Raw genomic sequence first — 24,352 nt, forward strand, 5'->3', positions numbered from 1 at the left:
ACAACTAATACATTGTATGGCTCATTTTAGACACTCTCTAACTTTTTGTTAAGAAAATGAATGCTTAAATGGATATCTCCTTCGTATAATAATAGTTATGAGTCGACTTTAATACAGTGTTGTAAACGTCCATATAAAATAGGTTTGTTTGTCAGGATATTCTTCTAAGGTTTTAGTCTACTTCTTGCTTTAACAGTTATCTTTAAGAATATAAGAAGTAAATTTTTATGGTTGAATATAGTTTTGTTTTAAACTGCTATATATGTATTTTGGTTAGTTCTAGTTTACTCTTTCTGTAGAGGATGATAAGTATTCAATGCATATCTTTTTAAAAAAATATATTTTATTGATTTTATACAGAGAGGAAGGAAGAGAGATAGAGAGTTAGGAACATCGGTGAGAGAGTCATCGATCAGATACCTCTTGCACACCCCCTACTGGGGATATTCCCGCAACCAAGGTACATGCCCTTGACCGGAATCGAACCTGGGACCCTTCAGTCCCCAAGCCGACGCTCTATCCATTGAGCAAAACCGGTCCCAGCATGCAATGCATATGTTTTTAAGACTTTCCCCTTCATTCATTCAATTTATTTATTAGTCAATAAAAATTTATTTACAGACTTATTATGTTCCCAGCAATTGGTTAGGTACTAGGGAAATATATGAGTAATAAAACTGAATCCTTAGTTTCACTCCAATGGGCCATATATACATTTAAACAAATCATTTCAATATTTGTGGTTAAGTGTCATAATGACAATATAAAAACAGGGTTATATGAATGTCTAGCAGCTAAGAGAAATGGAAGTTTTTTAAATCATTTTAAATACGGCAAAGTGTAAATAAGTAAATGTAATAATTGCTTAAGGAATTAGAGGTAACCAGAAATTACAGTTGAACTTGAAGTTAAGTAATAATGATGCCTTTGTCAGTGTTAAGAAAGACGTTATAGATGGTGCAAAATCACAAAGAATCTCAGAGCATTGTACATAGAATAGCAGTGGTGAAAGATAACAAGGGTTTACATTTTAAAGGGTCCCGTTTAGGGCATATGTGGTCTTAATTTTTTTCTCTATTAAAACAACGTACCAATAGTATCTATATCATAGAATTGTTCTCATAATGAAATAAGGACTCATATAGTCCTTATTTCTCATAATGAAATAAGGACTATATCACAGTGCTAACAATTGTGTATGTTGTAGTGTAAACTCTGAATAAATGTAATCTGTAGCTGTTATTCCTATGATTATAGCTGCCTTTTCAAAAAGCTATTTAAAACAATCCATAAGATATTGAAACAAATTTTCATTGATTTATATCACTAAGAAGTTTCTGGTTTGCACATTCATTAATCATTTTCAATATAAATAAACTAGAATATCATCATTTATATATTCAAAAGATACCTATGTTTAATTTTGTTTCCTTACCTTATTAACTTATTATATTGTTTTATACTTATGATTGTGTACAAAGATACAAATAAAGATCCATTATCATATTGTTTTCAAATTTAATGAATTGCAATTCCCAAATGCATTATTACAATAGAATTGTATAATAGTTGTGAATTGCTTTCAATTGTACATACTTTCATTTAAATATAGGACACATTTGGGAGAATGAACAAATTAGTCATTTGTGTGTTATTGTTTTTAATCAAGGGAAGTAAATGTTTATATTTACCATTTTGTATGGGTCAGTCACATTATTACTTATAATGGGTCGGATCTTTTTTAGATTGGTCAGCTGGCTTTTAAAGGAATGAGAAGACTTAATAGAATTCAATCAATTGTGTTTGAGACTGCCTATAATACCAATGAGAACATGCTGATTTGTGCCCCCACTGGAGCTGGAAAGACCAACATTGCAATGCTTACAGTTTTGCATGAAATTCGACAACATTTTCAACAAGGTGTTATCAAAAAGAATGAATTTAAGGTAGGATATCAACAAGCCATCTAACAGCTTTTAAAATTGTAAAACTAAAAATTATATTTGGTCGTTGTCCATGTTATATGAAGTTTGTAAGTCTTTTAGGATTATTGTACATAAAATCACATAAAGCAGTGGTTCTCAACCTTTATAATGCCACAACCCTTTAATACAGTTCCTCATGTTGTTGTACCTTCAACTATAAAATTATTTTTGTTGCTACTTAATAACTGTAATTTTGCTACTGTTAATGAATCGTAATGTAAATATCTGTGTTTTCCAATGGTCTTAGGAATGAAAATAATTTTATGTTGGGGGTCACCACAACATGAGGAACTGTATTAAAGGGCCACGCCATTAGAAAGGTTGATAACCACTGACATAAAGAATGCTGCTTGATTTACTTAATTACTATTAAGTCAATCTCTGTGTTATAAAAATCCCACTACTCCTGTGAAAATCTATGAAAATACATTTAGCTTTGAAGCAGAAACAATTTTCCAGGTGGTAAGGCTTTATAAACAAATTCCATTGTTCTTTTAATAGTTGTATACTTATCCAACAAAGGTAAGTACCTTTCATATATTGCTATTAAGATTTTTCACTAGAAGTGGCTAGAATCATATTTTGCAATAAATTATGACTTGTATTGACTACTGTAAAACAAATGACATTGTAGTTTTTGCTCATTCGTCAAGCTACTGTTTCTTTGGTACAGATTGTGTATGTTGCTCCAATGAAGGCCTTGGCAGCTGAAATGACAAATTACTTCAGCAAACGTCTACAGCCACTGGGCCTCGTTGTGAAAGAGTTGACTGGTGATATGCAGTTGTCAAAAAGTGAAATTTTACGAACTCAGGTATTTTGCATACTTACATTTTTAAAATACCTTTTTTTTTTTTCAGTTAATTGTGAAAATTGCTAAATGCTTATATCTGAAGTAACTATAAAACATAATACACACATAATTTAATGAATTTTATTTATAACCACATCTACTAAAGAGGTTTATGGTGGGGCTTCATTTTATGGTATCCCTTCTAACTGCAATTTTTGCTGTATCTTGAGTTAGATTCCTGGTATGGATTTCAAGTCTATTGATAATAAATATTGTTCTTTTGAAACAAAAGGGCGTAAGGGTAAGATAGACTTCTATTGTAAGAGGAGAATAATATGTGGATATTTAAATGAATCCCCTAGTCTCCTAGTATCCTAAAACATTCCATAAGAATTATTTAATTAAAGGAAAAAGTTTTTAGTCATTTTTTATTTCATCACATAGGAAGTTACTTAATCATGCTCTGGATATAGCACTCCATTACCGTGTTTCCCCGAAAATAAGACATCCTCAGAAAATAAGACCTAGCGCATGGAAAGATAAGACATCCCCTGAAAATAAGACCTAGCGCAACTTTGGGAGAAAAAATTAATATAAGACACTGTCTTATTTTCGGGGAAACAGGGTAGGTGTCATGCATGACAGCAAAAACATTTAAGATTCACAATTTCTGCCCTCAAGGATAATATGACTGAATAGGCAAAAACTATGTTAGATATACAACTAGATTATCATTAATGGATGTAGTATGTAAGTAAGGTGATGTTTATAGTGCTTTTAATAAATAAAATGCCAAATACCCAGATATTAATGGGGTAATTTAGGGAAGTTTGATAGAAAATAGATGATAATAGCTTTTGGAGCATTTAATGAACATTGATTTAAAATGTGATTGGAAGGTGTGTTAAATGTTTCCTTGGGCTGCCATAACAAATTATTACAAGCTGAGAAACTTAACACAAACTTAACTCTCACAATTCTGGAGGTCAGAAGACCGAAGTCAAGGTGTCAGAAGGGTTTGTTTCTTCTGGAGGCTCTGATAGAGAACTTTTTTCCACATCTCTCTCTTAGTTTCTCGTGGCTGTTGGAGTTCTTGGCATTCCTTGGTCTGTAGACACATCCCTCCAATCTCTGCTTCTGTCTTCACATGGCTTTCTTCCTTGGGTGTCATTTCCCCTACTCTACTCTTCTAAGAACACTATTCATTGGATTTAGGTCTTTTCCAAAACCAGTGTGACTACATCTCAAGATGTTTTACCTTGTTTATATCTGCAAAGAGCCCTTTTTCCAAATAAGGTTATATTCAATTTCTGGGTGAATATCTTTTTGGGTGTTACCATTCAACCCACAGATAACAGGTACATTGAACCACATGACAAAAAAAGCCAGGTTTCAGTTAAATGTATTTTGGGGTTAAAAAAGATGAGTGCATTATAATCGATATTTGTGTCAATTTTACCAGTTGCCTTTCATAGATAATTTTTTAAAGTTGATCCAAACTCATGCCTTTTTTTCCATAACATTTTTGTAAAATCTTATTATTCCAAATTAATTTTTCTAAAAATCAATAATTATATTTGATATATTAAATGCGAATTGCCTTTTATCATCATTAGTTTAATATCATCTGCCTGGAGCTATTTTAATAATTTCTTAAAGTGCCTTTTAATTAAAAGGATTTTCCCTAGTCTTTGATATATGATCAAATTTGTAATATTCTCTATGAAATTTGAGAGAATTGATATCATTTAGATTTTTCCCTTAAGCATTCTAAATTTGCTTTCATTAAACTATATTTTTACATAGAGTAACTTTCTCTAACAAATGTTGGTTCTCTTTACATAATTTGTGCACTTAACACAATGACCTGACTATGTTTAAAATTTTAAGTTTATACAATAGAGAAGGGAGTTTTACATTTGTATAGCACAGTCCAATAATATGTCCATTCCTACATGACTCTATATTTTCAGTTTAATTTGATAACTTTTCCCACCTAATACTATGCAATCTTAAGAAACCATAGAATATAGAGATAACAAGTTATAAAAATGTGAAATGGGGATTGTAACTATTTTTAAAAATTATTTTGCTAAATTTGAACCCCTGAATACAATGCTTTAAAGGCAATGAAATCTAAAGTGACTCAAAAGAGATTATAAATGTTTAAATGTAGGAAAAAATACCCACAACACTCTAATATTATTTATTACAATATTTTAAGGTAATTGCTTTTTAATAGTTTTAGTTTTTTAATTTTTCCTGTTCATTTCAATGCATATTTTTTCATTAATAACAAATTTAATAATAGACAAACAAAAATTACATAAATGCTCAATCACAAGTATGTTCTCATTTTTGTGCTAAGATATTTGATATAAGGCACTATGGTCATAGTGGTACATTGAAGTTAATTGATTTTTATACACGTGAATTATTTAGGAAAGTGCTTGGCACATGATTTCTTGAGCATTGGCTATTTTTTAATAGAGTCAAGCAAAAAACCTGTTTATATCCTGCTTTTTTATTATTTAACAATGTGTCCTGAACAGCTATTCATGTCAATAGTTACATGTCCACAACAATTTTAATGACATTAACTAACCATACAAAGTGGATTGCTGATCGTTGGAAAGGACCACATACACACACCTGCTATGTATTCTTTATTTTCTTAAATTAGGGTTATAGTGCAGGGCTTTCAATGTAGTAATCACTAGCCACATGTGGCTATTTAAATTAAAATTAAATAAAATTTAATAAAATTGAAAATTCTTTCCCTCATTTGAACTAGCTCCATTTCAGCTGTTTAGTAATTACCAGTGGTTACTGAATTAGATAATGCAGATATAGAACATTACTATCTTCACAGAAAGTTCTATTGGACAGTGACAGTAGAGTGTTTGGAGGAAGCATTATGGCAATTCAGAGGACAGAGGCTGAGGCAGTGTCCCTGCTTTTCCTTTTGTTAGGTGGCATATAGTTCCAGCGTACAGATTCTGTCACAGTTTCAGAAGCAGCTAATTATTGCTAAGCCACTTTGCTTTTGTAGAATTTAGTCTTACAGTCTCTGGTCTTCAGTTTAAGAAAATGTTTACAAACATTAGGCCTTCTTTGTTCTGATCCTATTTTGGTAGAGTTCTCAGCTATATACTTGAGAATCTCTCTTGACATTCTTGGGACTCTCTCTTACAGATGTCCGCTATCCCCACTTCATTTTGCCCCTGCCACCTCCCACCTCCCCCTTCACCTCATGTTGCCTGTGTCCATGGGCTATGCATATATGCATTTGTGTTGGCTAGTTTCTTCCAGTCCCCCCACTCCTCTCCCTACAGTGATCTATGGCCATATTAGAAATCAGTTTAACTTCAGCCCATATATCTTTATATTACCTATCTAGGCATTGAAATTGCCACATCACTATGTTGATTATAGTTTGCTCTGGAAAATACAGCATAGTTTTATAGCTTACTTATAAATCATCACCACCCCCTCCCTCAGATCTTCTCTCACTCAATGTTCTATTTGGTATTAAGAACTAAAAAGAAACATAAATTTAAGCTGCCTTATAAAACATGATGCACAATGTAGATTTTATCAGCACAAAAGGATTTGTTTCAACTTATGGATTTTGTAAAGATCTGAACTTCTGCCATACTTTAGGACAATCAGGATACTGAAGATAAAATCATTTTCTAGTTCATTAAAATACTTCGTTATTTGTTTCATAAATAAGTGAAGAATACTAATCTTTTGAAATCATTATTCTCTAAGCTACTTAAGTACGGATACAGTTTTTAAACAGGTTGAAAAACCCAGTCTTAATGACAAAATATAAATATTCTGTTGTACTGATTTAATTTAGAAATCATTGTGGTATTCTATTTGTTATAATGCTGCTTCTTATTTCCCTAGTTGTCCTCTTTGTTTGGTTTGGGATTTGTTTTTAATAGTACTTATTTTAGAAGCTGAATAAAAACAACAATACTATTCTTTTATATTTTGAAGGTGATTCTTGACTGTTTAAGCTTAATTTTTCAAGTGACTGCACAAACATAATTAGTGTGTTTTTAGGGGCAGTAATGATTTTTCAGTCCTTTGTAACTCTATAAACATTGAGTATTTTTTTTCTTGTGTGTTTTTTCAGTTTGCATTTCCAATTTTATCTAATTAAGCAATTAATATCCAAAATAAAATTTTAAACTTCCTTTTGTTAAGAGAGATATCCATACAAAGGGACTAGAATCTAAAATGTGAAAGTTTTTATTTTGAAGAACAATGATTAGTTTGTGATTTGTTTTAATAGTTTTCACCATGTGTTTATACATAATGTAATTAGAAGGCTACCACTTTTAAAATCCCTGATGAAATGTAAAAATTATTTGCCAAAATAAACGTTTTTTGCATTGAAGGCTTACCATTAAGAAGTAATGAGAGTTCTGATTTAAAGAATATCTCATTAATTTTATTAGTAAGAAATCTATAAATTATTTTGAAGAATCATGGAAATCTTAGTGTTAGTTATTAATTATTTTTACTTTTTTAAGATTTTAAAGCTATAAAATATTACAATGCTTTGAAAAGTATACTTCTGTATATAAACTACTGCTTTTCACTGTTTTGTTCTTAATATATTTGGGTTGGAGAGGGTAGTAAGAGAATGATAATTTTTGATGCATAACAATCTGTCCAGTGAATGAAAATTATCTATAATAATAAAAACATAATATGCTAATTAGACTGGACATCCTTCCGGATGAAGCCAGGGCTGTGACTGAAGCCTGGGTTCCAGTGCCTGTGGGCAGCTAGAGGGAAACCACTTTGGGTCCCGGGTGCCAAAGGGCAGCTGGGGGAAGGAAGGCCTACTTTTGCATGAATTTTGTGCATCGGGCCTCTAGTGTATTATATGAGACTCTTTTCTTTCATGAGTATTCCTTTGGGAAAAAATAGGATGCTTCATAGTGTTAGAGAAGCACAGAGAGGAGTGGGGGTCATAGTCTATTAATGGTTTCTATTTTTTGTTTGTTTTATATCAACACTTAGTTACTGTTTCCTATCATGTGATTGTTCCATATTCTTACGGATATTAACTAAGTAAAAATAGCAAAGTAATTAGAAAATTTATTTTTAAACATACCAATGCTGCTTGCAAAGTTTATCATGTTAACATCTACAAAGACCCTATTTCCAAATAAGGTCATATGTACAGGTATTAGGGATTAGGACTTGAACAGTCTCTTTGTGGGGACACAAATCAACCCAAAACAGACACCTTAGGTAAAAGGGGTGGGGTTTAGCAGGTTTGTTTAAGTGGTAGCTCATTGTGGTTTTGATTTGCATTTCCCTGATTGTTAGTGATTTTGAGCACATTTTCATGTCCTGGGCTGGGATTCCCAGGGCCTGCTGGTAACCTGGCACCATGGATTCTGCCTGGGAACATGGGAGCCATCTTACTTGGGCTGCTAGAGCCATTAGGTAGATGGTAGAACCAGGAACCTGGGTTTTTGGGAGCCTCTCAGGGCAGGTACCACAGGCCTTAAGGGAAAGTAGGCCTGGTGCTGGGGCAGGCTGTCTGAAGTGAATTGGTTACTCATTTACTTTCCTTCTCCAATAAGGCAGCTATCTCTGTTGGGCTGCCTGGGCTTAGGTGGGGGGGAAGGGGGTGTTGATGGTGGTAATGTGAATTTATCTTTTCTACTCAATGTTTCTTATTTCTGTGCTTCATCCACATACTGTAATCCATCACCTAGAGTCCTAAGCTCTTGTGAAGTTATTTTCATGCACGAATAGTTGTTTAAATTGGTGTTTCTGAGGGGCAGTGACTGAGCACTAGAAACTCCTCTGCTGCCATCTTCTAAGAATGCTCCCAGTTTTTCAATCGGGTGTCAAGAAAGCTTAGAGCCAGTTTTTATACCTAATCACAGATACTGCTTTGGTTAATCCTTTGGCCGAATTTGCTTTTCTCCTTTATTAATTTTTGTGCCTCATTTTTAGTGTTATGTAAGTTTCTGTTAAGCTACCGGCACTTAAAAGCCAGTAACATATAAGTGTGTTTGGTCCTTTTCAGTGCTATAAAATTTGTTAGATTGTAGGAAGTTGGAGAGAGAGGAGAAAAAAAGTACAGAAAAAGATGTAATTTCACTTGGCTCTGTGTAGTTATGGGCTGAGTCAGTGGCATTTGCTTGTATAGGGTCAGCTGCCCTCCTCTGCCCCCTCCTAGGTGACCATTATATTTCATAACATTGTGGAAAAGTTTTGACCAATTTTACTTCTTTGCTGGCTTTTTTTTCTTTCTTTCTTTCTTAAAATATAAGCTTGTAAACTTCTTGGCTTTTTCTTTATATTTCTAACCACGGACATGGAGTGAGTGACTTAGTCATAAGCTTCTATTGAGAAATTCTTCTTTGAATAACCACAGATTGTGATTAAATCGTATGCATGTCCTGCCTTTCTTCTTTTTCTAAGTAAAATAGAAAGATCCCACATAATATTGGATATAAGCAGGTAAGCAGTAAGGAAAACTAGTTACCTTATGCGCTCATTTTCATCAGCCTATATTCTGCCATAATTTGTTAAGATTTAGAATCCTCTCTTTATCTTCTTCCCAATAGTAGATCCCCAACAAACTTTTGCTTAATTGTTCTTGAATTAGTAAAATCTCTTAATATTGAATATCTGGAATTATTTGAAGAGATGAAAAAAATTGGTATTTTTTAGAATCATTGTCATGAAGAGCTATAGAATATGCTTTTAGCCCATCACATTTGAGGTCTTAGTATTTTTGTATTACAATATGACATCCTAAAGTGTTTTATTTTAGTAAGAAGTCTATCCTAAACTGAGCTGTGCAAGTGTGGTAGGAAAGAGAAGTGCCTATGAAATGTTAAAGGTCATATGAGAGAGGATTTCCCCCCAACTTTCTCAGGGTACTTTTACCAGTCCCATGAAGAAGACTACTTTACAAAAGCCAAGGAAACCTGTTCTCTGTTGTTCCCTATCTCAGTGGTACATAACAGGACTTATCACAGGACCAATTTCTCTCACCAGTTATTCACATGCACATGTGTCAAACACAAAGCCCGCGGGCCAAATCCTTCCCGCCGGGCCTTGCAATGTGGCCCGCACCGCGCTGTCATCACTGCACTCCGCTGCGTTTCCATCACAATGACAGTTTATGACTGTTCAGTAAACCATTCGGCCTGCGATTTAGGCTGGATTTTAGATTTTGGCCCCTTCTCTGATTGAGTTCGACACCCCTATTAAGGACTTGTCTTTGTGAGTGAACAAAAGAGGAATCACTGTTAAGTGATCTCACACCCTTGTTCTACAAGACTTAGTGGGTTGAGATCCTGGGGTATTATGGACAAGCAGCCAGAATGATGAGAGCAAGGTCTTTATAGCTTATACATATGGCAGTATGAACAATTTTAGTATTTTTCTCTATGTGTAATTAGTTAAGTCCTAGGTAAAACTAAAGGATTGTATCCTTTACAAGCTTATACAATGACACTAGACTTCAGTATGTATGTTCTGGGATTATTGGAAAGTGTTTTTAATCAACCAAAAGAACTATAAGGAATTCTACTCTAGCTGTAAACACAAGTGGTCTAGAAAGTATTTTCTTAAATGTTTGATTTTGAATTACATATTATAGGAACTTATTCTCCCCTCTACTCAGCACTCCATGTTCTCTTCCTTCAAAAGTTATAGGATGTTTTATTGAATTATACATTGTTTCTTTAATATTGCTTTTGAAATTTTTAACTAAAAATAGTATAGAATGTTTTTAAACATGTAATAGAAATACTAAGATTACATGTTGTAGCTTGACCACATGATATCTTTTCAACAAAGAATATGCAGTAAGAATACCTTTATATTTGAAGATTTCCTAATTTATATATTTTCATTTTATAATTGAAGACTGTCATCCTTAACATAACTATAAGTAGATATTTAAGAGGACTTTGGGTTTTACATGTGAATTGATGAGAGAGGAAGGAACATTAAAAAAAATACAGAAAAGGGAGTAGTTGGAACTAACTGATTTGTTGTGGAGTTCTAAGGGGCAGATATAATCCGCTAGCTGTCAGATTCTATTACGGGGGCTACTGCCATCCATCAGAGCTGACATGTGTATAGCAGAGGTTAGTATAACTGTAATTATACATAGGTCCTTGGAATATAAACCATGTGACATTTTAGATTTAATCTTTAAATTAAAACATTCATATTATTTATAAGCTTGCTGATTGAGTAGGTATGTGATTATGTGTTTTAAAAGGAAGATAGACTTCCTAAATTTTGTAAACTGTTGCCTGGTTTACATCTATAGCATTTGAATGTTATTTGTAACAACTCCAGGCTGACTGCTTTCACCATGGATGTGTTAACAAACATTCATGAGAACTACTCTTTAGCTTATTAATAGATTCTAACATTTTCAACGGAATGTGTCATATTTCATCAATTGTAAGACACATTTTAAAAATTTACTCTCTAGTGCTTTTTTTTTTTTTTTTTTTTAACTTCTTAGTGATACACAAAATAATGTAACAGTGTCTATAATCTGATGTCCTGGCTAAGAATAGCTTTGGTTTCCATTTGCTACCTCATGTGTTCTTTGAATTATCCACTTACAAGATTATTTCCTAATATAATGTTATTAGAGTAGAAGATATTATTAATCTTGTCATCTTTTTCTCTGCCACAGTATGCTTTTAGAGCACGCAAACAACTCACCTGGTGAAAAGCAAATAGATATATAATCAGAGCTTCTTGTCAGAATGTCTACTTATGTGAAGTTCTCATAAGTATCCTGGCACTATATGCCCTGGATCACCAGTGGCTTACTGTTTGGGTTCCTGTTATTTGCCAGTTATGTTGTAGTATGTGTATCACTTTTTTGGGTAAAGTACTGCATATATAGTTGATATTATAGGGCATTTTTTAAAAAAAACTAGTATCAATAGTAAAGTTTCCTTTAAATTTGGATAGATATAAAAACAAGTGACTTCCTAGAGTGGATTCTTGGTTTCTGTTTCATTTCCATTTAATGCTTTGTTCACTCCTTTGTCCCTCTTCAAATAAAGGCCATTATGAGAATATGCAGGTTTAAAAGATAGTGTCACTTATTTTTTTTTCATTGTAAGATACTTAAAAAAACAAACAAAAACCAAACCTTGACTCTTGTACATGTCACCCTACAATTGAATGACTGACTACATAATTTTTAAATAACTATTTAATATCACAACTTAGAGAAACATCTTGTTGAAGTGACCATTGCCTACAGTGATTTAGATATCATTCTGGGTTATTTTTTAACACTTTTTATTTGATCTGTACTGACACATAGGTGGCCAATCATATTTCTTTTTGGGTGACACAATTAAAATTTAAATATCTATATGACTTTTTCAGGTTTTTAATTTGACTATCTTTTCTTGTCTTATAGATGCTGGTGACCACACCAGAAAAATGGGATGTAGTCACAAGAAAGAGTGTTGGGGATGTAGCTCTTTCACAAATTGTAAAGCTCCTCATTCTTGATGAAGTTCATTTACTACATGAAGATAGAGGACCAGTGTTAGAAAGCATTGTGGCACGTACTTTACGACAGGTAAGAGAAAGTTACTTAAAAGCTTCTTATGGAGGTCTGAATAACTTTTTAAATTTAAATGTAGCATGCAAAAAAATATTAATATGTATTGCTCATGGGGATAAAGTTAATTTTACTGTGGAGAAAACTTTGGCTCTTTCATTTTCATGTTATAAATACCCTACCTTCTTTTTTAAGTCTTATTTTATTGAAGTCTCTTGAACTAAAATAAATACTGGAAAACTTCTGATCTAAACCTGTATCGCAAAGCTAAATCTAATATTGGCTAAGCAGTATTAAACCCATGGTAGACCAAAGGAAAATACTAGCAATTTCATTTAATTCTCTCCTCTCCATGCCCAATCGCTTCTCCTGTATTTTACATATGAGATCTCAAAAGAAGTATGCAGGGTATCATTTACACAAAAGAGAACTATTTTGATCATGAGATGTTTTGATTTTACTTCTGTAGTTTAGTGGTATTTTTCAGGAAGCCATATTTCAGGTTTATTTAGATTGACCATTTAGAGAGAACATGTCCCTCAGCTATTAAGATATGGACATTCCTGCAACTATAGAACATTAGAGGTCAAATAAATATCATTAGTACATTTACCAGGAGGCCTGTCATTAGCATGTTTACAAGGGATTTGATTGGGACATCTTTCTTATTTGAGTATCCCCAGTCGAAGGAGGAAATAGATGTGTGTATCCTGTACATTTTAAATCAATGATAAATTTATAAATATTTTGTAAATTATTTAAAACTGCATAATGGTATAATTTTGTATATATAATTTATAAATATATCCTATAAAGTTAAATATATAAAATATATTAAAAGTATATGTTATAGGTTTATTATAAGTAATATAATTATGTAAATATATGTTAATATGATATAGAAATATGCAATATAATGTAACATAGATATATGTTAATATTTTTATACATTGACACTTCCATAATATATTCAGATTCCAGTTATATAGTTTATCATAACTACTATACTCATAAATTTTATAGCTTGCTGCTTGTTATCTTAAGAAAAATATTCAATTTGCTTAGCTGACATTAGAGACTATTGAAACCCTAATCTGTCTAATTTTAACTTCCCCCTTTTTAAAAAATCTTTATTGTTCAGATTATTACAGATGTTCCTCATTTCCCCCCCATAGCTCCCCTCCACCCAGTTCCCACCCCACTCCAGGCTTTCCCCGCCCCCACCCCCCCACATACACTGACCTCATCCACAGGTGTAAGCAATTCATCCAGTCTCTTCCTGCACCCCTCACAGCTCCCTCCCCACAAGAACTATCAGTCTGCTCTCTTTCCATGCCCCTGATTCTGTTACATTCACCAGTCTATTAGGTTCATGAGATTTTTCTATTCATTTGGTTTTTAGCTTCACTTGTTGGTAGGTACGTTGTCACTTTGTTGATAGATATGTTGTCACTTTGTTGTTCATAGTTCAGAGTGACTGGAGTTCAGAGCAAGCAGGAGCTTGTATCTCCCTCCCAATTAAAAGAGTAACACATCCAGGTGCCAGCTCTTTCCGTGCCTCCAAACCTCTTTCCAGTCTCAATGCACTTTCTTCACCTCTAGTTGTGGAACTTCCACTCAGCTAGCTTTCCCGCGGTTCTGGGTGGTAGTTCTGCCTTTTAGTTGTAATTTTCATGTGGCTTTGAGAGGCAGAAAGTATAGGTGCTTACCTATGCTGCCATCTTGGCTCTCCCATCTAATTTTAACTTCTACATATTTTTTAGTACCCATAGGGTCCGGCCACACAAAACTATTTGTTCCTTCTCCATTTTCCATCCAGCACTATTGACACTTTTCAGAGATGAAACTAGTCGTATTTAAGTCAGAGTATATTTTTAGTTATGAGATTAAGGGTTATAAATGCAAAAGTATATATCTCCATCATTCTACACATCCATCTATTGAAAAATCTATTCTTTTGAGTGTGCCACTCAATAAAATTACATCTTTTCTGACTTCTCTATATTTCCTTTCTTTGCACATTTTTAGCACTTACTTGTCTTCCTTGTAATTTCACAACTTGCTATAATTAATTATACTTTCATTTGTGTCCCCTACTAGATTTTAATTATATTTCCAATGTATTAGCACAGCACTAGCAACTATTGTTATTAAATAGTAAAGTACCTGTTTTATTTATTCCTTATGATTACAGTAGATGGCAGTGTTTTACATAGCACTTCAACATTGGTAACTAACAAGAGCCTAAGGGAGCTATTCTAATGCAGTATAGTTCTGTTCTGGTTCTGAGTTGCATGGTAGTATTAGGGATAATTGAAAGCAATCTGGAAAAGAGAAAAGTATAAAAAAGGCCAAATCTGTTGAAGTTAACACCATTGAATTAATATTGTCTTCTTAACTGTTTTCACGAGTTAGGGAGACTATTCAAACTTAGATTTTAACATCATAAAAATTTATTGCTTCATTTTAGAGCTAATGATAAAGAGGATGCTGTAGAATATAATTTTTTATAGTTTTTTGCCGGAAGCTAATTTCAGCAGGTCATAAATGCAAGAATATCATCAAAAGGTTGATGGAACTTGAGGACTCAGCAAGGGCTGAATCACATATGTTATTGCCTGTTGGAAATGGCTGAGGGTATTTCCCCAAACCTGAAAAGGATCCATAAATGATTGCTTGCTGCCAGATAGCTGAGGCCATCTTATTCTACATGTTATTGTCTCCTACTGACCAAACACCTGAACAGCTGTAGGCAGTTTTCCCAATCTGACAATAGATTCTGTATACCAAACCTTACTCTTTGATATGTATTGTATATCTACCTTGCTTTAGGACAGTTTGTGTTAATAAAAAGCAAAGGATCTAGAGAGACGAAAAAACTTGGTTCCTTTAGCCAAACTTCTTTGGCTCCCCAAAATGCCTTCCAAAATTATGTTTCATCTCTGTACGCCTGATTAATTTACACACAGCACCTTCTCCAGATTCCTGAACCCTACAAAATGCTGGATAAAGACCCCTGGCAGTTTTTTTTAACAATTAACAATTTCTAGGTGAATAGATACATTGTGTAGAGCTTTGAGATTTGGCTTAGGCTATGAAATTCCAAATTATCACTATTTAAAATGTTATATTTCTCATATAGTCTCATCTATATTGAGAATTATAGGATTGTATTCTTAGATAAAAAACAGTTCTTTTTCAAATAGATTTTTAGCAGAAAAGTATCTCTGGTGTTTGTAGGGTACCATATTTAATAATTTTTGTTGTAAATAATGATTTTAAAATAAAAAATCATTTTTTTTCCTTTCATATAACCACCAGTACTACCTAGAACTATTGTATAATTAAAAATCATCACTCTAAACCCTATAAAAAGTTCTTACCAATTGTAAATGAGATTACTTAAATAATGGGTGTGGTCATCTTATTTAGAATTCCTTCATTTTTGTTGGTTTGGACTTGGGTTTTTGCTGACTTCCGTAAGATTTCTTTAAAAGCAAATTCATAGTAAAAAGTAGGGCAACCATTATTCTTAAATTATATTTGTACTTTAATTTTCATCCATATCTATCTAATTGTGAATCTGTGTTTTAATTTAGTTCTGTATCACCATTGACTAAAGATTAAGTCCTAAGCCAGTGTTGTTGGATGGATGATTCTGAAAGTATTCATAGTACTCACTTGGACCACTTTTCTTGAGTCTTCTCAACTGAGCAGAAAACTGCTGTGAAGTTGTTGATAGGGGCATCATGGGATCATAATAATGCATTTTAATTGTGAAGTGAATATAATTTTTGGCCATTCCTTAGTTTTATTTTTCTAGATATATAACATTGTCATACGAGAATATGGCCTATATTCTCATTTATGGAATTTACTGTATTTTATTGTGACCCTGATAAATTTTTAGGAAAAAAAAAAAAAGAAGAAAACATTTAACTAATACAATTTTTCTAGTTCAGAAAATATACTAAACATACATTTCAGTTATTTTATATCATCCCTGATGCCAGTTAGGCCACTTTTCTTTCATATTTCCTGTCTTTTAGGTTATGTGTTAATATTCTATATTTCTTGGGGGATCTTGTTTTAATTGTGAATGTTTCATACTTTATATTTACTAAAACTTATTTTAAACTTAATAAAAATCCAGATGGGTTGAATCTATTTTATACATTAATTAAAATAATCCACATAGGTTGAATCTACACAGAGTATGATAAGGATTCTTGGCCTCTCTGCAACCTTACCCAACTACCTCGATGTTGCTGCATTTTTACACGTTAATCCCTACATTGGCCTTTTTTTCTTTGATGGCCGTTTTCGACCAGTTCCTCTTGGACAAACATTTCTGGGGGTTAAAGGTGCAAATAAGGTAAGTATTCATTTTAGTAATTATGCCTTTTTTCTAAAATTATTTCTGTTGGTGTATTTAGTATTCTTAGTGGCTCCAAAAGACCATTTGAGTAGCATTACAAATACAATATGCTAAACCAGGTGTTGGCAAACTCAGTCAACAGAGCCAAATATCAACGGTACAATGATTGAAATTTCTTTTGAGAGCCACATTTTTTAAACTTAACTTCTTCTAGCGCCACTTCTTCAAAATAGACTCGCCCAGGCCGTGGTATTTTGTGGGAGAGCCACACTCAAGGGGACAAAGAGCCCCACATGGCTTGTGAGCCTCAGTTTGCTGAACACTGTCCTAGACAAAGAACTTTCTCCACTATATGTACTAGAGTAATCTCTTCTCCAAAAAGTTGCTTATAGTAGTTTGCATTGCTATTATCAAAGTATATTTTGTATTCTCAACTAGGAATACAAATTACATATAAGAATATGCATTTCAAAAAGTTATTTTGATATGATTGAAGGAGAGTGTGAAATAATAAAAGACTCTCATTAACCAATAATACATATGTTGGTATATTATTTAAACTAAATAATATATGCAATTGAAAATAATCATATGTAGCAACTATTAAGGGAGGTGCTCTATTTAGTTTGTTTTATAATTGATACATACTAATTATATATATGTAGCATTTCTGAAATTCCTTATAATACTTTAAAAAGTTTGTTTATCTTGCCAAGACCGGTTTGGCTCAATGGATAGAGCGTAGGCTTGGGGACTGAAGGGTCCCGGGTTCGATTCCGGTCAAGGGCATGTACCTTGGTTGCGGGCACATCCCCAGTGGGGGGTGTGCAGGAGGCAGCTGATCGATGACTCTCTCTCATCGATGTTTCTAACTCTCTATCTCTCTCCCTTCCTCTCTGTACAAAATCAATAAAATATATTTATAAAAAAAAAAAAAAAGTTTGTTTATCTAGTTTGTTAGTATTACCTTGTACCATTTGAAGGATTAAAGTGCTTATTTTGGATTTGTGCTTGTTTATTTATTTAAATAATTTATCCCTTTGTTTTCTCTCAGTTTTTTTGCTCAATCCCTAGACGTACGCACACTGCCACCTGCCCCAGCCCCTCCCCACCCATCACCACTACCACCAGAGCTGTCTGCCTGCTCTGTATCTATGAGTTTGTCTCTATTTTGATTGGTATTTCAGTTTTTTCATTAAGTTCCACATATGAGTGAAATCATATGGATTTGTCTTTTTTGACTGACATATTTCACTTATTATAATGTTCTCTAGGTCTATCCATTACTGACTTTTATTTTTAAATATCATGAAGGAATACTTTATTTTGCATTAAATTTATATATTTATCATTCTATTTAATAACATTTTTTTTAATCTGTAGAAGAAATATCTTTAGGATAATTTTCACAGACCATATGATCTCTTAAAAAACTGTCATTCTTGATTATTAATATATTACACTAGAGACCTGGTGCACAAAATTCATGCAGCTCGGCCTGTACTCTCCCAGTCCAGGAGCCCTCAGGGTATGTGCATCTGACATCTTAGGCCTGTTCCCCATGAGCCCAGCTTTTGGCTGAGTGGCACTCCCCTTGTGGGAGTGCACTGACCACCAGGGGGTAGCTAGTGTGTTGAGCGTCTTCCCCCTGGTGGTCAGTGCATGTCATAGCAACCGGTTGTTCTGCTGTTAGATTGATTTGCATATTAGCCCTTTATTATATGAGATTATTTCTTATCTAAAAACAATATTATTAATAAAATAGGTCTATTTTACATTATTATAAATAAAATACTCAGCTAAAAAATATCAGAAATGACTGTCACTTCAAGAGTTAATATGCTCTATCAACATTGAAGAAAACTAACGTACCTTTAGAATTGCAAGATGTCATTTCCAATTTATGCACGTGAAGATAGCTTATGATATAGTGATAGTTAACAAAAAAAAAAAGTTCCTTCATTAATTACTACAAGTGTTTTTTGGGTTTTTTTTTTTTTAAGTATTACTTGTTGCTTGTTTTTTTAATCATGTCTTTATATATGTTTATTAATTTAATTTTAATTTAATTTATCATCAGGACATTTGTAAAGCTGCTTCTTGATAGCTGTAGTATTCTCTCAGCTTAACCATTTAAATGATAGCAGATACTTAAAACAGAAAAATATAGAAAAGGAAATTTTTTCAGATACTTGTCAGCTACTTTAAATCTTTTTTCATCTCATCATACAAATTGGCAAATCAATTAAAGCTAATTAAATGCAAACTATTTTCACCACAATATGTTAGTATCATAATCATAAAAGTAATGGTTTTAGAGGATGAACCATTATAATTATTTTGAAGGTTTAGAAATATGGCAAAATTAAAAAAGACTTTTACATATCTTACATAGTGTAAACAATAAATTAATTATGTTATAGATATAGATTTTTGTCTTACTAAAGTGAATTATTTTTACACTCAGCTGAAATATATGGTACAGTTGGTAACCATTATGCATTTCCTAAGGGTGTTTGATATATTTTCTAACCAGTTGTTAATTTGTCATTTCCTTTAAGAAGAAATCCTTATAAGTTTCTCATAGTTTCATTTAAAATGTCATGATATGATTCAGTTGTTATGGAAGAACATGGAAAATGGTGTGTGTGACATGTCTAATTTGAAATATGTAACTACTTTGGCCAGAACTCAACTTAAATCTACACTTTATTTGGAGGAGTTGTTTTCTGAATCATTAATGGGGAGTAAATTATCTTGTGATTATCTACTGTAGTCATTATAAAACAAGAGTTTCTGAATGCTGAAGTGTTTATGTTATTAAAACAAAAAATATAAATCATAGTCATTTCAGATGTATCGATATATGACATTTTCATTCCCTCCAAACTCTTAATAAATGTTAAGTAAAAATACATGGGCTATTTCATATGCCTTCTCCTTTGGGTTAACCACTTCCTTTTGATTGACAGTTTGCTCAGAATTAATTGTAAGAATGAAAGAAACCCTTTCTTAATTTATAAATTTGATATTAAATTTCCAATTAACCAGAAATATGTTACTGTAGAAAATGATCTACCTTTCTACATATACATTACAGAAACAGTGTTTCTTTAGATTTCAGTGTTCTATACCATGACATTCTATTGGTAGTGTTCTGGTGATTTTGAAAATTACATAGGAAAACTCTATAGATTATAGAAGAAAAACAGCCTAAAGAATGGACTTGTTGGGGAAAAGCAGAGAAAATAACTTTAAAATGATTTAAAGTTAATATGTGTGAGTAGTATATTATCCTTAAAATTACTGTCTTTAAAAGATGTGGCACCCTTAGTACTCTGAAAGTATTGTGTGATGTGTTTTCTTTGTATTTTTTAATTGTGCTTGTTTCTATCAGGTTTTTATATATTAGATATTTATATTGCCTTTGCTATTTCTGCATTCTAGCTAGTCTGAAAGTAAATAAAGATGCATTTTAATTGGCAGTATTTTTGTAGTAAGAAGTTTTATAATTGCTTCATCTGATTTTTGTTGTTTGTTTTAAACACTTTAAGGTACAACAGTTGAATAACATGGATGAAGTATGTTATGAAAGTGTCCTGAAGCAAGTAAAGGCTGGACACCAGGTATACTTTATTTTGTTCTGTTTTAGATAATGCTGTTTTTGCTTCATACAGTGACCCTTGTTCTTTGGCCTTTGTATTTTTTAAATGTTGTGTAAATATTACTGCTATAAAAGAGACTGAGCAAAAAGAGAGTTTAAGCAAATTTAACCCTTGGGCACACCAAAAAGCAAAAATGAGCAGGGAGAAAATTACTGCTAATTCTTCCACCCAAAAATAGTTTCTGTTGGTGTATGTTTTTCCATTTGTTAACCCATTTTATTCCCTATCTTTTCTCAGTTATTCCTAGAGTTTCTGTAACCTATGTATTATGTTATTCCTATCCAAAAATATCACAGCATCATAAATAGAAAATGTAAATAAACATTTAGATTAAAGATGTTAGATTAAAAAAGTAATGGTGTGTTTTATGCAATATTGTTCTTTTAGGTTTTGTGTTCCGGCAGAACAGATCCTATTAAACTGGGTTATAAAGAAATCTTGTGGTTAAGTTTATAGCAAGGGGAATCCTTGGTAAATATAATTTGATTGTGATGAATGCCTCATCTTCAAAGATTTAACATCCTTAGTGAGGTGGAATAGTGGGAAATATAAAATTCATCAGGTCTATGGCCCATTAGTTGATAGTTACCTCTAGTATTGCTAGTGTTATAAATGCCCAAGCCAGTGCCTTCAGATTGTAAGTGCTGAGTTGCTAAGGCAGCACCTTAGTCTTTTACATTAATGCAGTCATCTCAAGTTAAAAGCTCTTTTGCAACACAATTTGAGAACAAAGCTTTATCGTTTTCATTGCTTTAAATTACCTATGTTATGTGTGTAACTTTGAAAAAGTTGCCCCAAACTGAGATCTTTTCTGTTTCAGTCTTTTAAAAGGGATTGTTCTGTTTAAGTCTTCTATTTGCAAGTTGCTCTGCCAACTGCTATTTGGCCTGTAAGTTCATGTACCTTGATCCATGGCAGCTTCTGCCAGTTGCCTTTGTAGTATGTCCAGGAGTGAAATTGTAGTGTGGATACTTGGAAAGGAGGATTGTTGCACATTTGGATTTTGGAAGCTGAGGTAGATATCTCTTTCAACAAGACTAGCCAACCTTTATTTAATTCATCACACAAGAATTGCTACTTCACGGGGGTCTTTGATGACTGAGGCCCATGTGGAAGTTTGTTTTCAGTGGTTTAGAACCCCCCACTGGATTATTTTCCCTTTTCCATCTCCTTGAAGTGATACATTCACTTCACTTTAAGCTGTGGTCCTCTGCTTTTATTACAAAGTTAATAAAGAAGTTCCTAATAGAATAGAGTTTCTAAGTTGTGTTTCTTCCCCTCTTTTTTTTTTTTTTTTTTTTAGTTATCACCCAAGGATGTTTTTCGCATTGATTTTCAGACAGAGTGAAAGAGAGCAAAGGTGGGGGTGGGGTGGGGAGAGAAGCATCCGTATGAGAGAGACATTAATTGGTTACCCCTCAACCGAGGTACATGCCCTTGACCAGGAATTGAACCCAAGACCCTTTAGTCCTCCGCCCGATGCTCTAATCACCGAACTAAACCAGCCAGGACTTTTTCTTCCCCCTCTTAATTGAGGTTGAATATAATACTACCCCAGTTATAAGTTCTCTTTGTATAAGTCTCCAAGTGATAAATTTCACCAAATGAACTTGTATGTACAATATATATCTATCAGAAAACAAAAAAATATATATAATTTAACAATCTTTTTATTTTATTACCTAAAACACTGACCATCAAATTAATGCTTCAATTATATAATTCTGCCTAACTCTGATAACTGAAAGATCTTACGATCTTCATTCTAAGACTCTTCTGTTTAAATGTTTTTTTTGTATATATAAGTACAGTAAATTACAGTAAATTGTGTGTGTAGAGAGAGAGAGACAGACAGATGGAGACAGAGATAGAAAAGCAGACAGGCAGAGAGCTATGCTTCTGGTATTCAGATAGAGCCATAACTGACTGCATATTAATGCAGTATTATTAAGTAGCCATCTACATATTTAGTAAAGGTGCTTTTCCTTGTTTTTAAAAAATATATATTTTATTGATTTTTTTACAGAGAGGAAGAGAGAGGGATAGAGAGTTAGAAACATCGATGAAAAAGAATCATCGATCAGCTGCCTCTTGCACCACCCCCACCAGGGATGTGCCCGCAACCAAGGTACATGCCCCTGACTGGAATCGAACCTGGGACCTTTCCGCAGGCCGATGCTCACTGAGCCAAACCGGTCTCAGCTTTTCTTTGTTAAGAAAATATAAATTATTTCTTGTGGGGCTGTCTACTTAATGAATGTTAGCTTTATTTTGTTGCCTTTTAAATATACTTTAGCTGTTAGTGTATAGCAGTAAGAAATTGTGAATTAGTCTATTCTAGTCCAGGGAAACAGAATTTTCTCTGCTACACTCTCCCCCTAACAACCCAGTTAAAAAATCTTTCCAGGGAATGTTCCTTGATTTTATTTGTTTTCTTAACCTTCAGTTTGTTTTGGTATTTGGGGTTTTCTTCCTAGTTGTGGTTTTCCTAAATAATTTTATCAGAGCAGCTCCTTTTCAGATCTTTATTAAATAGACTAACTGCGGTGTCTGTTAAAAGAAAAAAAATACATTCTCAGGTAAATAAATACTTCTCATGATCAAAACTTAATAATTTTAAATAAGTATATATGTAAAGGAATTAATTTTGCTTTTCTCCCATTAGATTAAATTAGAATAGAGCAATGTCACCTTCAAAAGCCATGCTGATAGTCTCTGATCATACTATTTCATGGGTTTCAGTGTACCAGTCATCTAAATGTGTGGGCTCATATACTTAATAGATTTTACGTGCTGCTTTGCCTGAAAAGTATTAAAAACAGTAGGAGGCAGTTGTGTTTCACTCAAGCATGTGTGATGACAGATGGAGAAAATCTTTTCATGTTGACTTTTCAACAGTCATACTCTGCAAGACTTCAAGCTCTTCTTGGCTATTGGGAAATTAAAAGTTGGCGATTCAGCCTTTAATTTTGATCCATCTGCTCAAACTAATGAGACGTCTCATTTGTAAGCTTCTCTTTGTGTTACCAAATGCAAGTACAGCTTTATCATTCCTGTTAATAATTCCCCTCCTCCTGTGTAACTTGCAGAATGGGAAAATAATTGATGCCTTAACCCTATTGAGATTTTCTTGTTATACAAACTTTGTTACAGTGATGGAAAAGAAATTAGAAACTTCCTCAGAGATTTTGGAATATTTAGTAATTCAACTTGTTCATTTTTTACATTATCAGAAAAGTTAAGATTCTTATTTAAGTAGCTTTTTACTCAAAAGTCTGCTTCTAGTTTCAAGGTTTGATAGTGTTAAAGAGAAAAAAAAGTATTCTTCAACCTTGGTTTTCCTTATTCAGATGTGTATTTTGTTTTTTCTTTCTTCATTGTTTATAAGTTTTTAGTCCATGTTAGATTCTAATAAGAACCCACCTTTTAAAGTTGACTAATAATTATAGATTAACTTATTACCATCTGAAGGGATTTATTTTTTCTCTCGCAGCATTGCTTCTTATCTTAGTTTATATACATTTAATTATGCACAATTGAAACATTTTACCATGCTAACTTCAGTCCTCTATAATAAAAGTTTAATATGCAAATTGTTCTAATGGCTGAACAGTGAGCGGAATGACCATATGGACGACCATCCAGGACCACGCTATGACACCCACTGGTGCCAGGCCAGCCAAGACGGGAGTGATGTAATTGGTCGGGGGCCGGCCATCGCCCCATGATTGCCCCGCAGCGGGAGGCCCAGGCCACAGTGTACAGGGCAGAAAATCGGGGAGCTCCATGATCATCCCAAAGAGGGAGGTCCAGGTCACCAATTGTGGGCTGCGGCAGGTGGGCGTGGCCCCCCTCTGTGAGGGAAGCCCAGGTCCTGGGTGCCAGTGGCCCGAGGGAAGCCTGGGTTTAGGGTGCTGGAGGGAAGCT

General features: G+C 33.3%; 1 protein-coding gene across 14 annotated transcripts in view; it reads left to right on the forward strand.

Annotated features, from left to right (window-relative positions):
- Positions 1-24,352, forward strand: part of ASCC3 (activating signal cointegrator 1 complex subunit 3) — a 217,716-nt gene that overhangs the window by 57,082 nt on the left and 136,282 nt on the right. For 13 of the 14 annotated variants that reach the window (XM_045573232.1, XM_045573233.1, XM_036413368.2 and 10 more), the window contains 5 exons: positions 1,746-1,946; positions 2,659-2,799; positions 12,236-12,400; positions 16,581-16,757; positions 20,315-20,386. In XM_045573232.1, coding sequence (XP_045429188.1) covers positions 1,746-1,946; positions 2,659-2,799; positions 12,236-12,400; positions 16,581-16,757; positions 20,315-20,386 — 756 coding nt within the window. The remainder of the gene's footprint in view (positions 1-1,745; positions 1,947-2,658; positions 2,800-12,235; positions 12,401-16,580; positions 16,758-20,314; positions 20,387-24,352) is intronic. The other variant, XM_045573230.1, reaches the window with a different exon arrangement.

This window comes from Pipistrellus kuhlii, unplaced genomic scaffold, assembly GCF_014108245.1.
Source record: "Pipistrellus kuhlii isolate mPipKuh1 unplaced genomic scaffold, mPipKuh1.p scaffold_m20_p_5, whole genome shotgun sequence".
Classification (NCBI taxonomy): Eukaryota; Metazoa; Chordata; class Mammalia; order Chiroptera; family Vespertilionidae; genus Pipistrellus; species Pipistrellus kuhlii.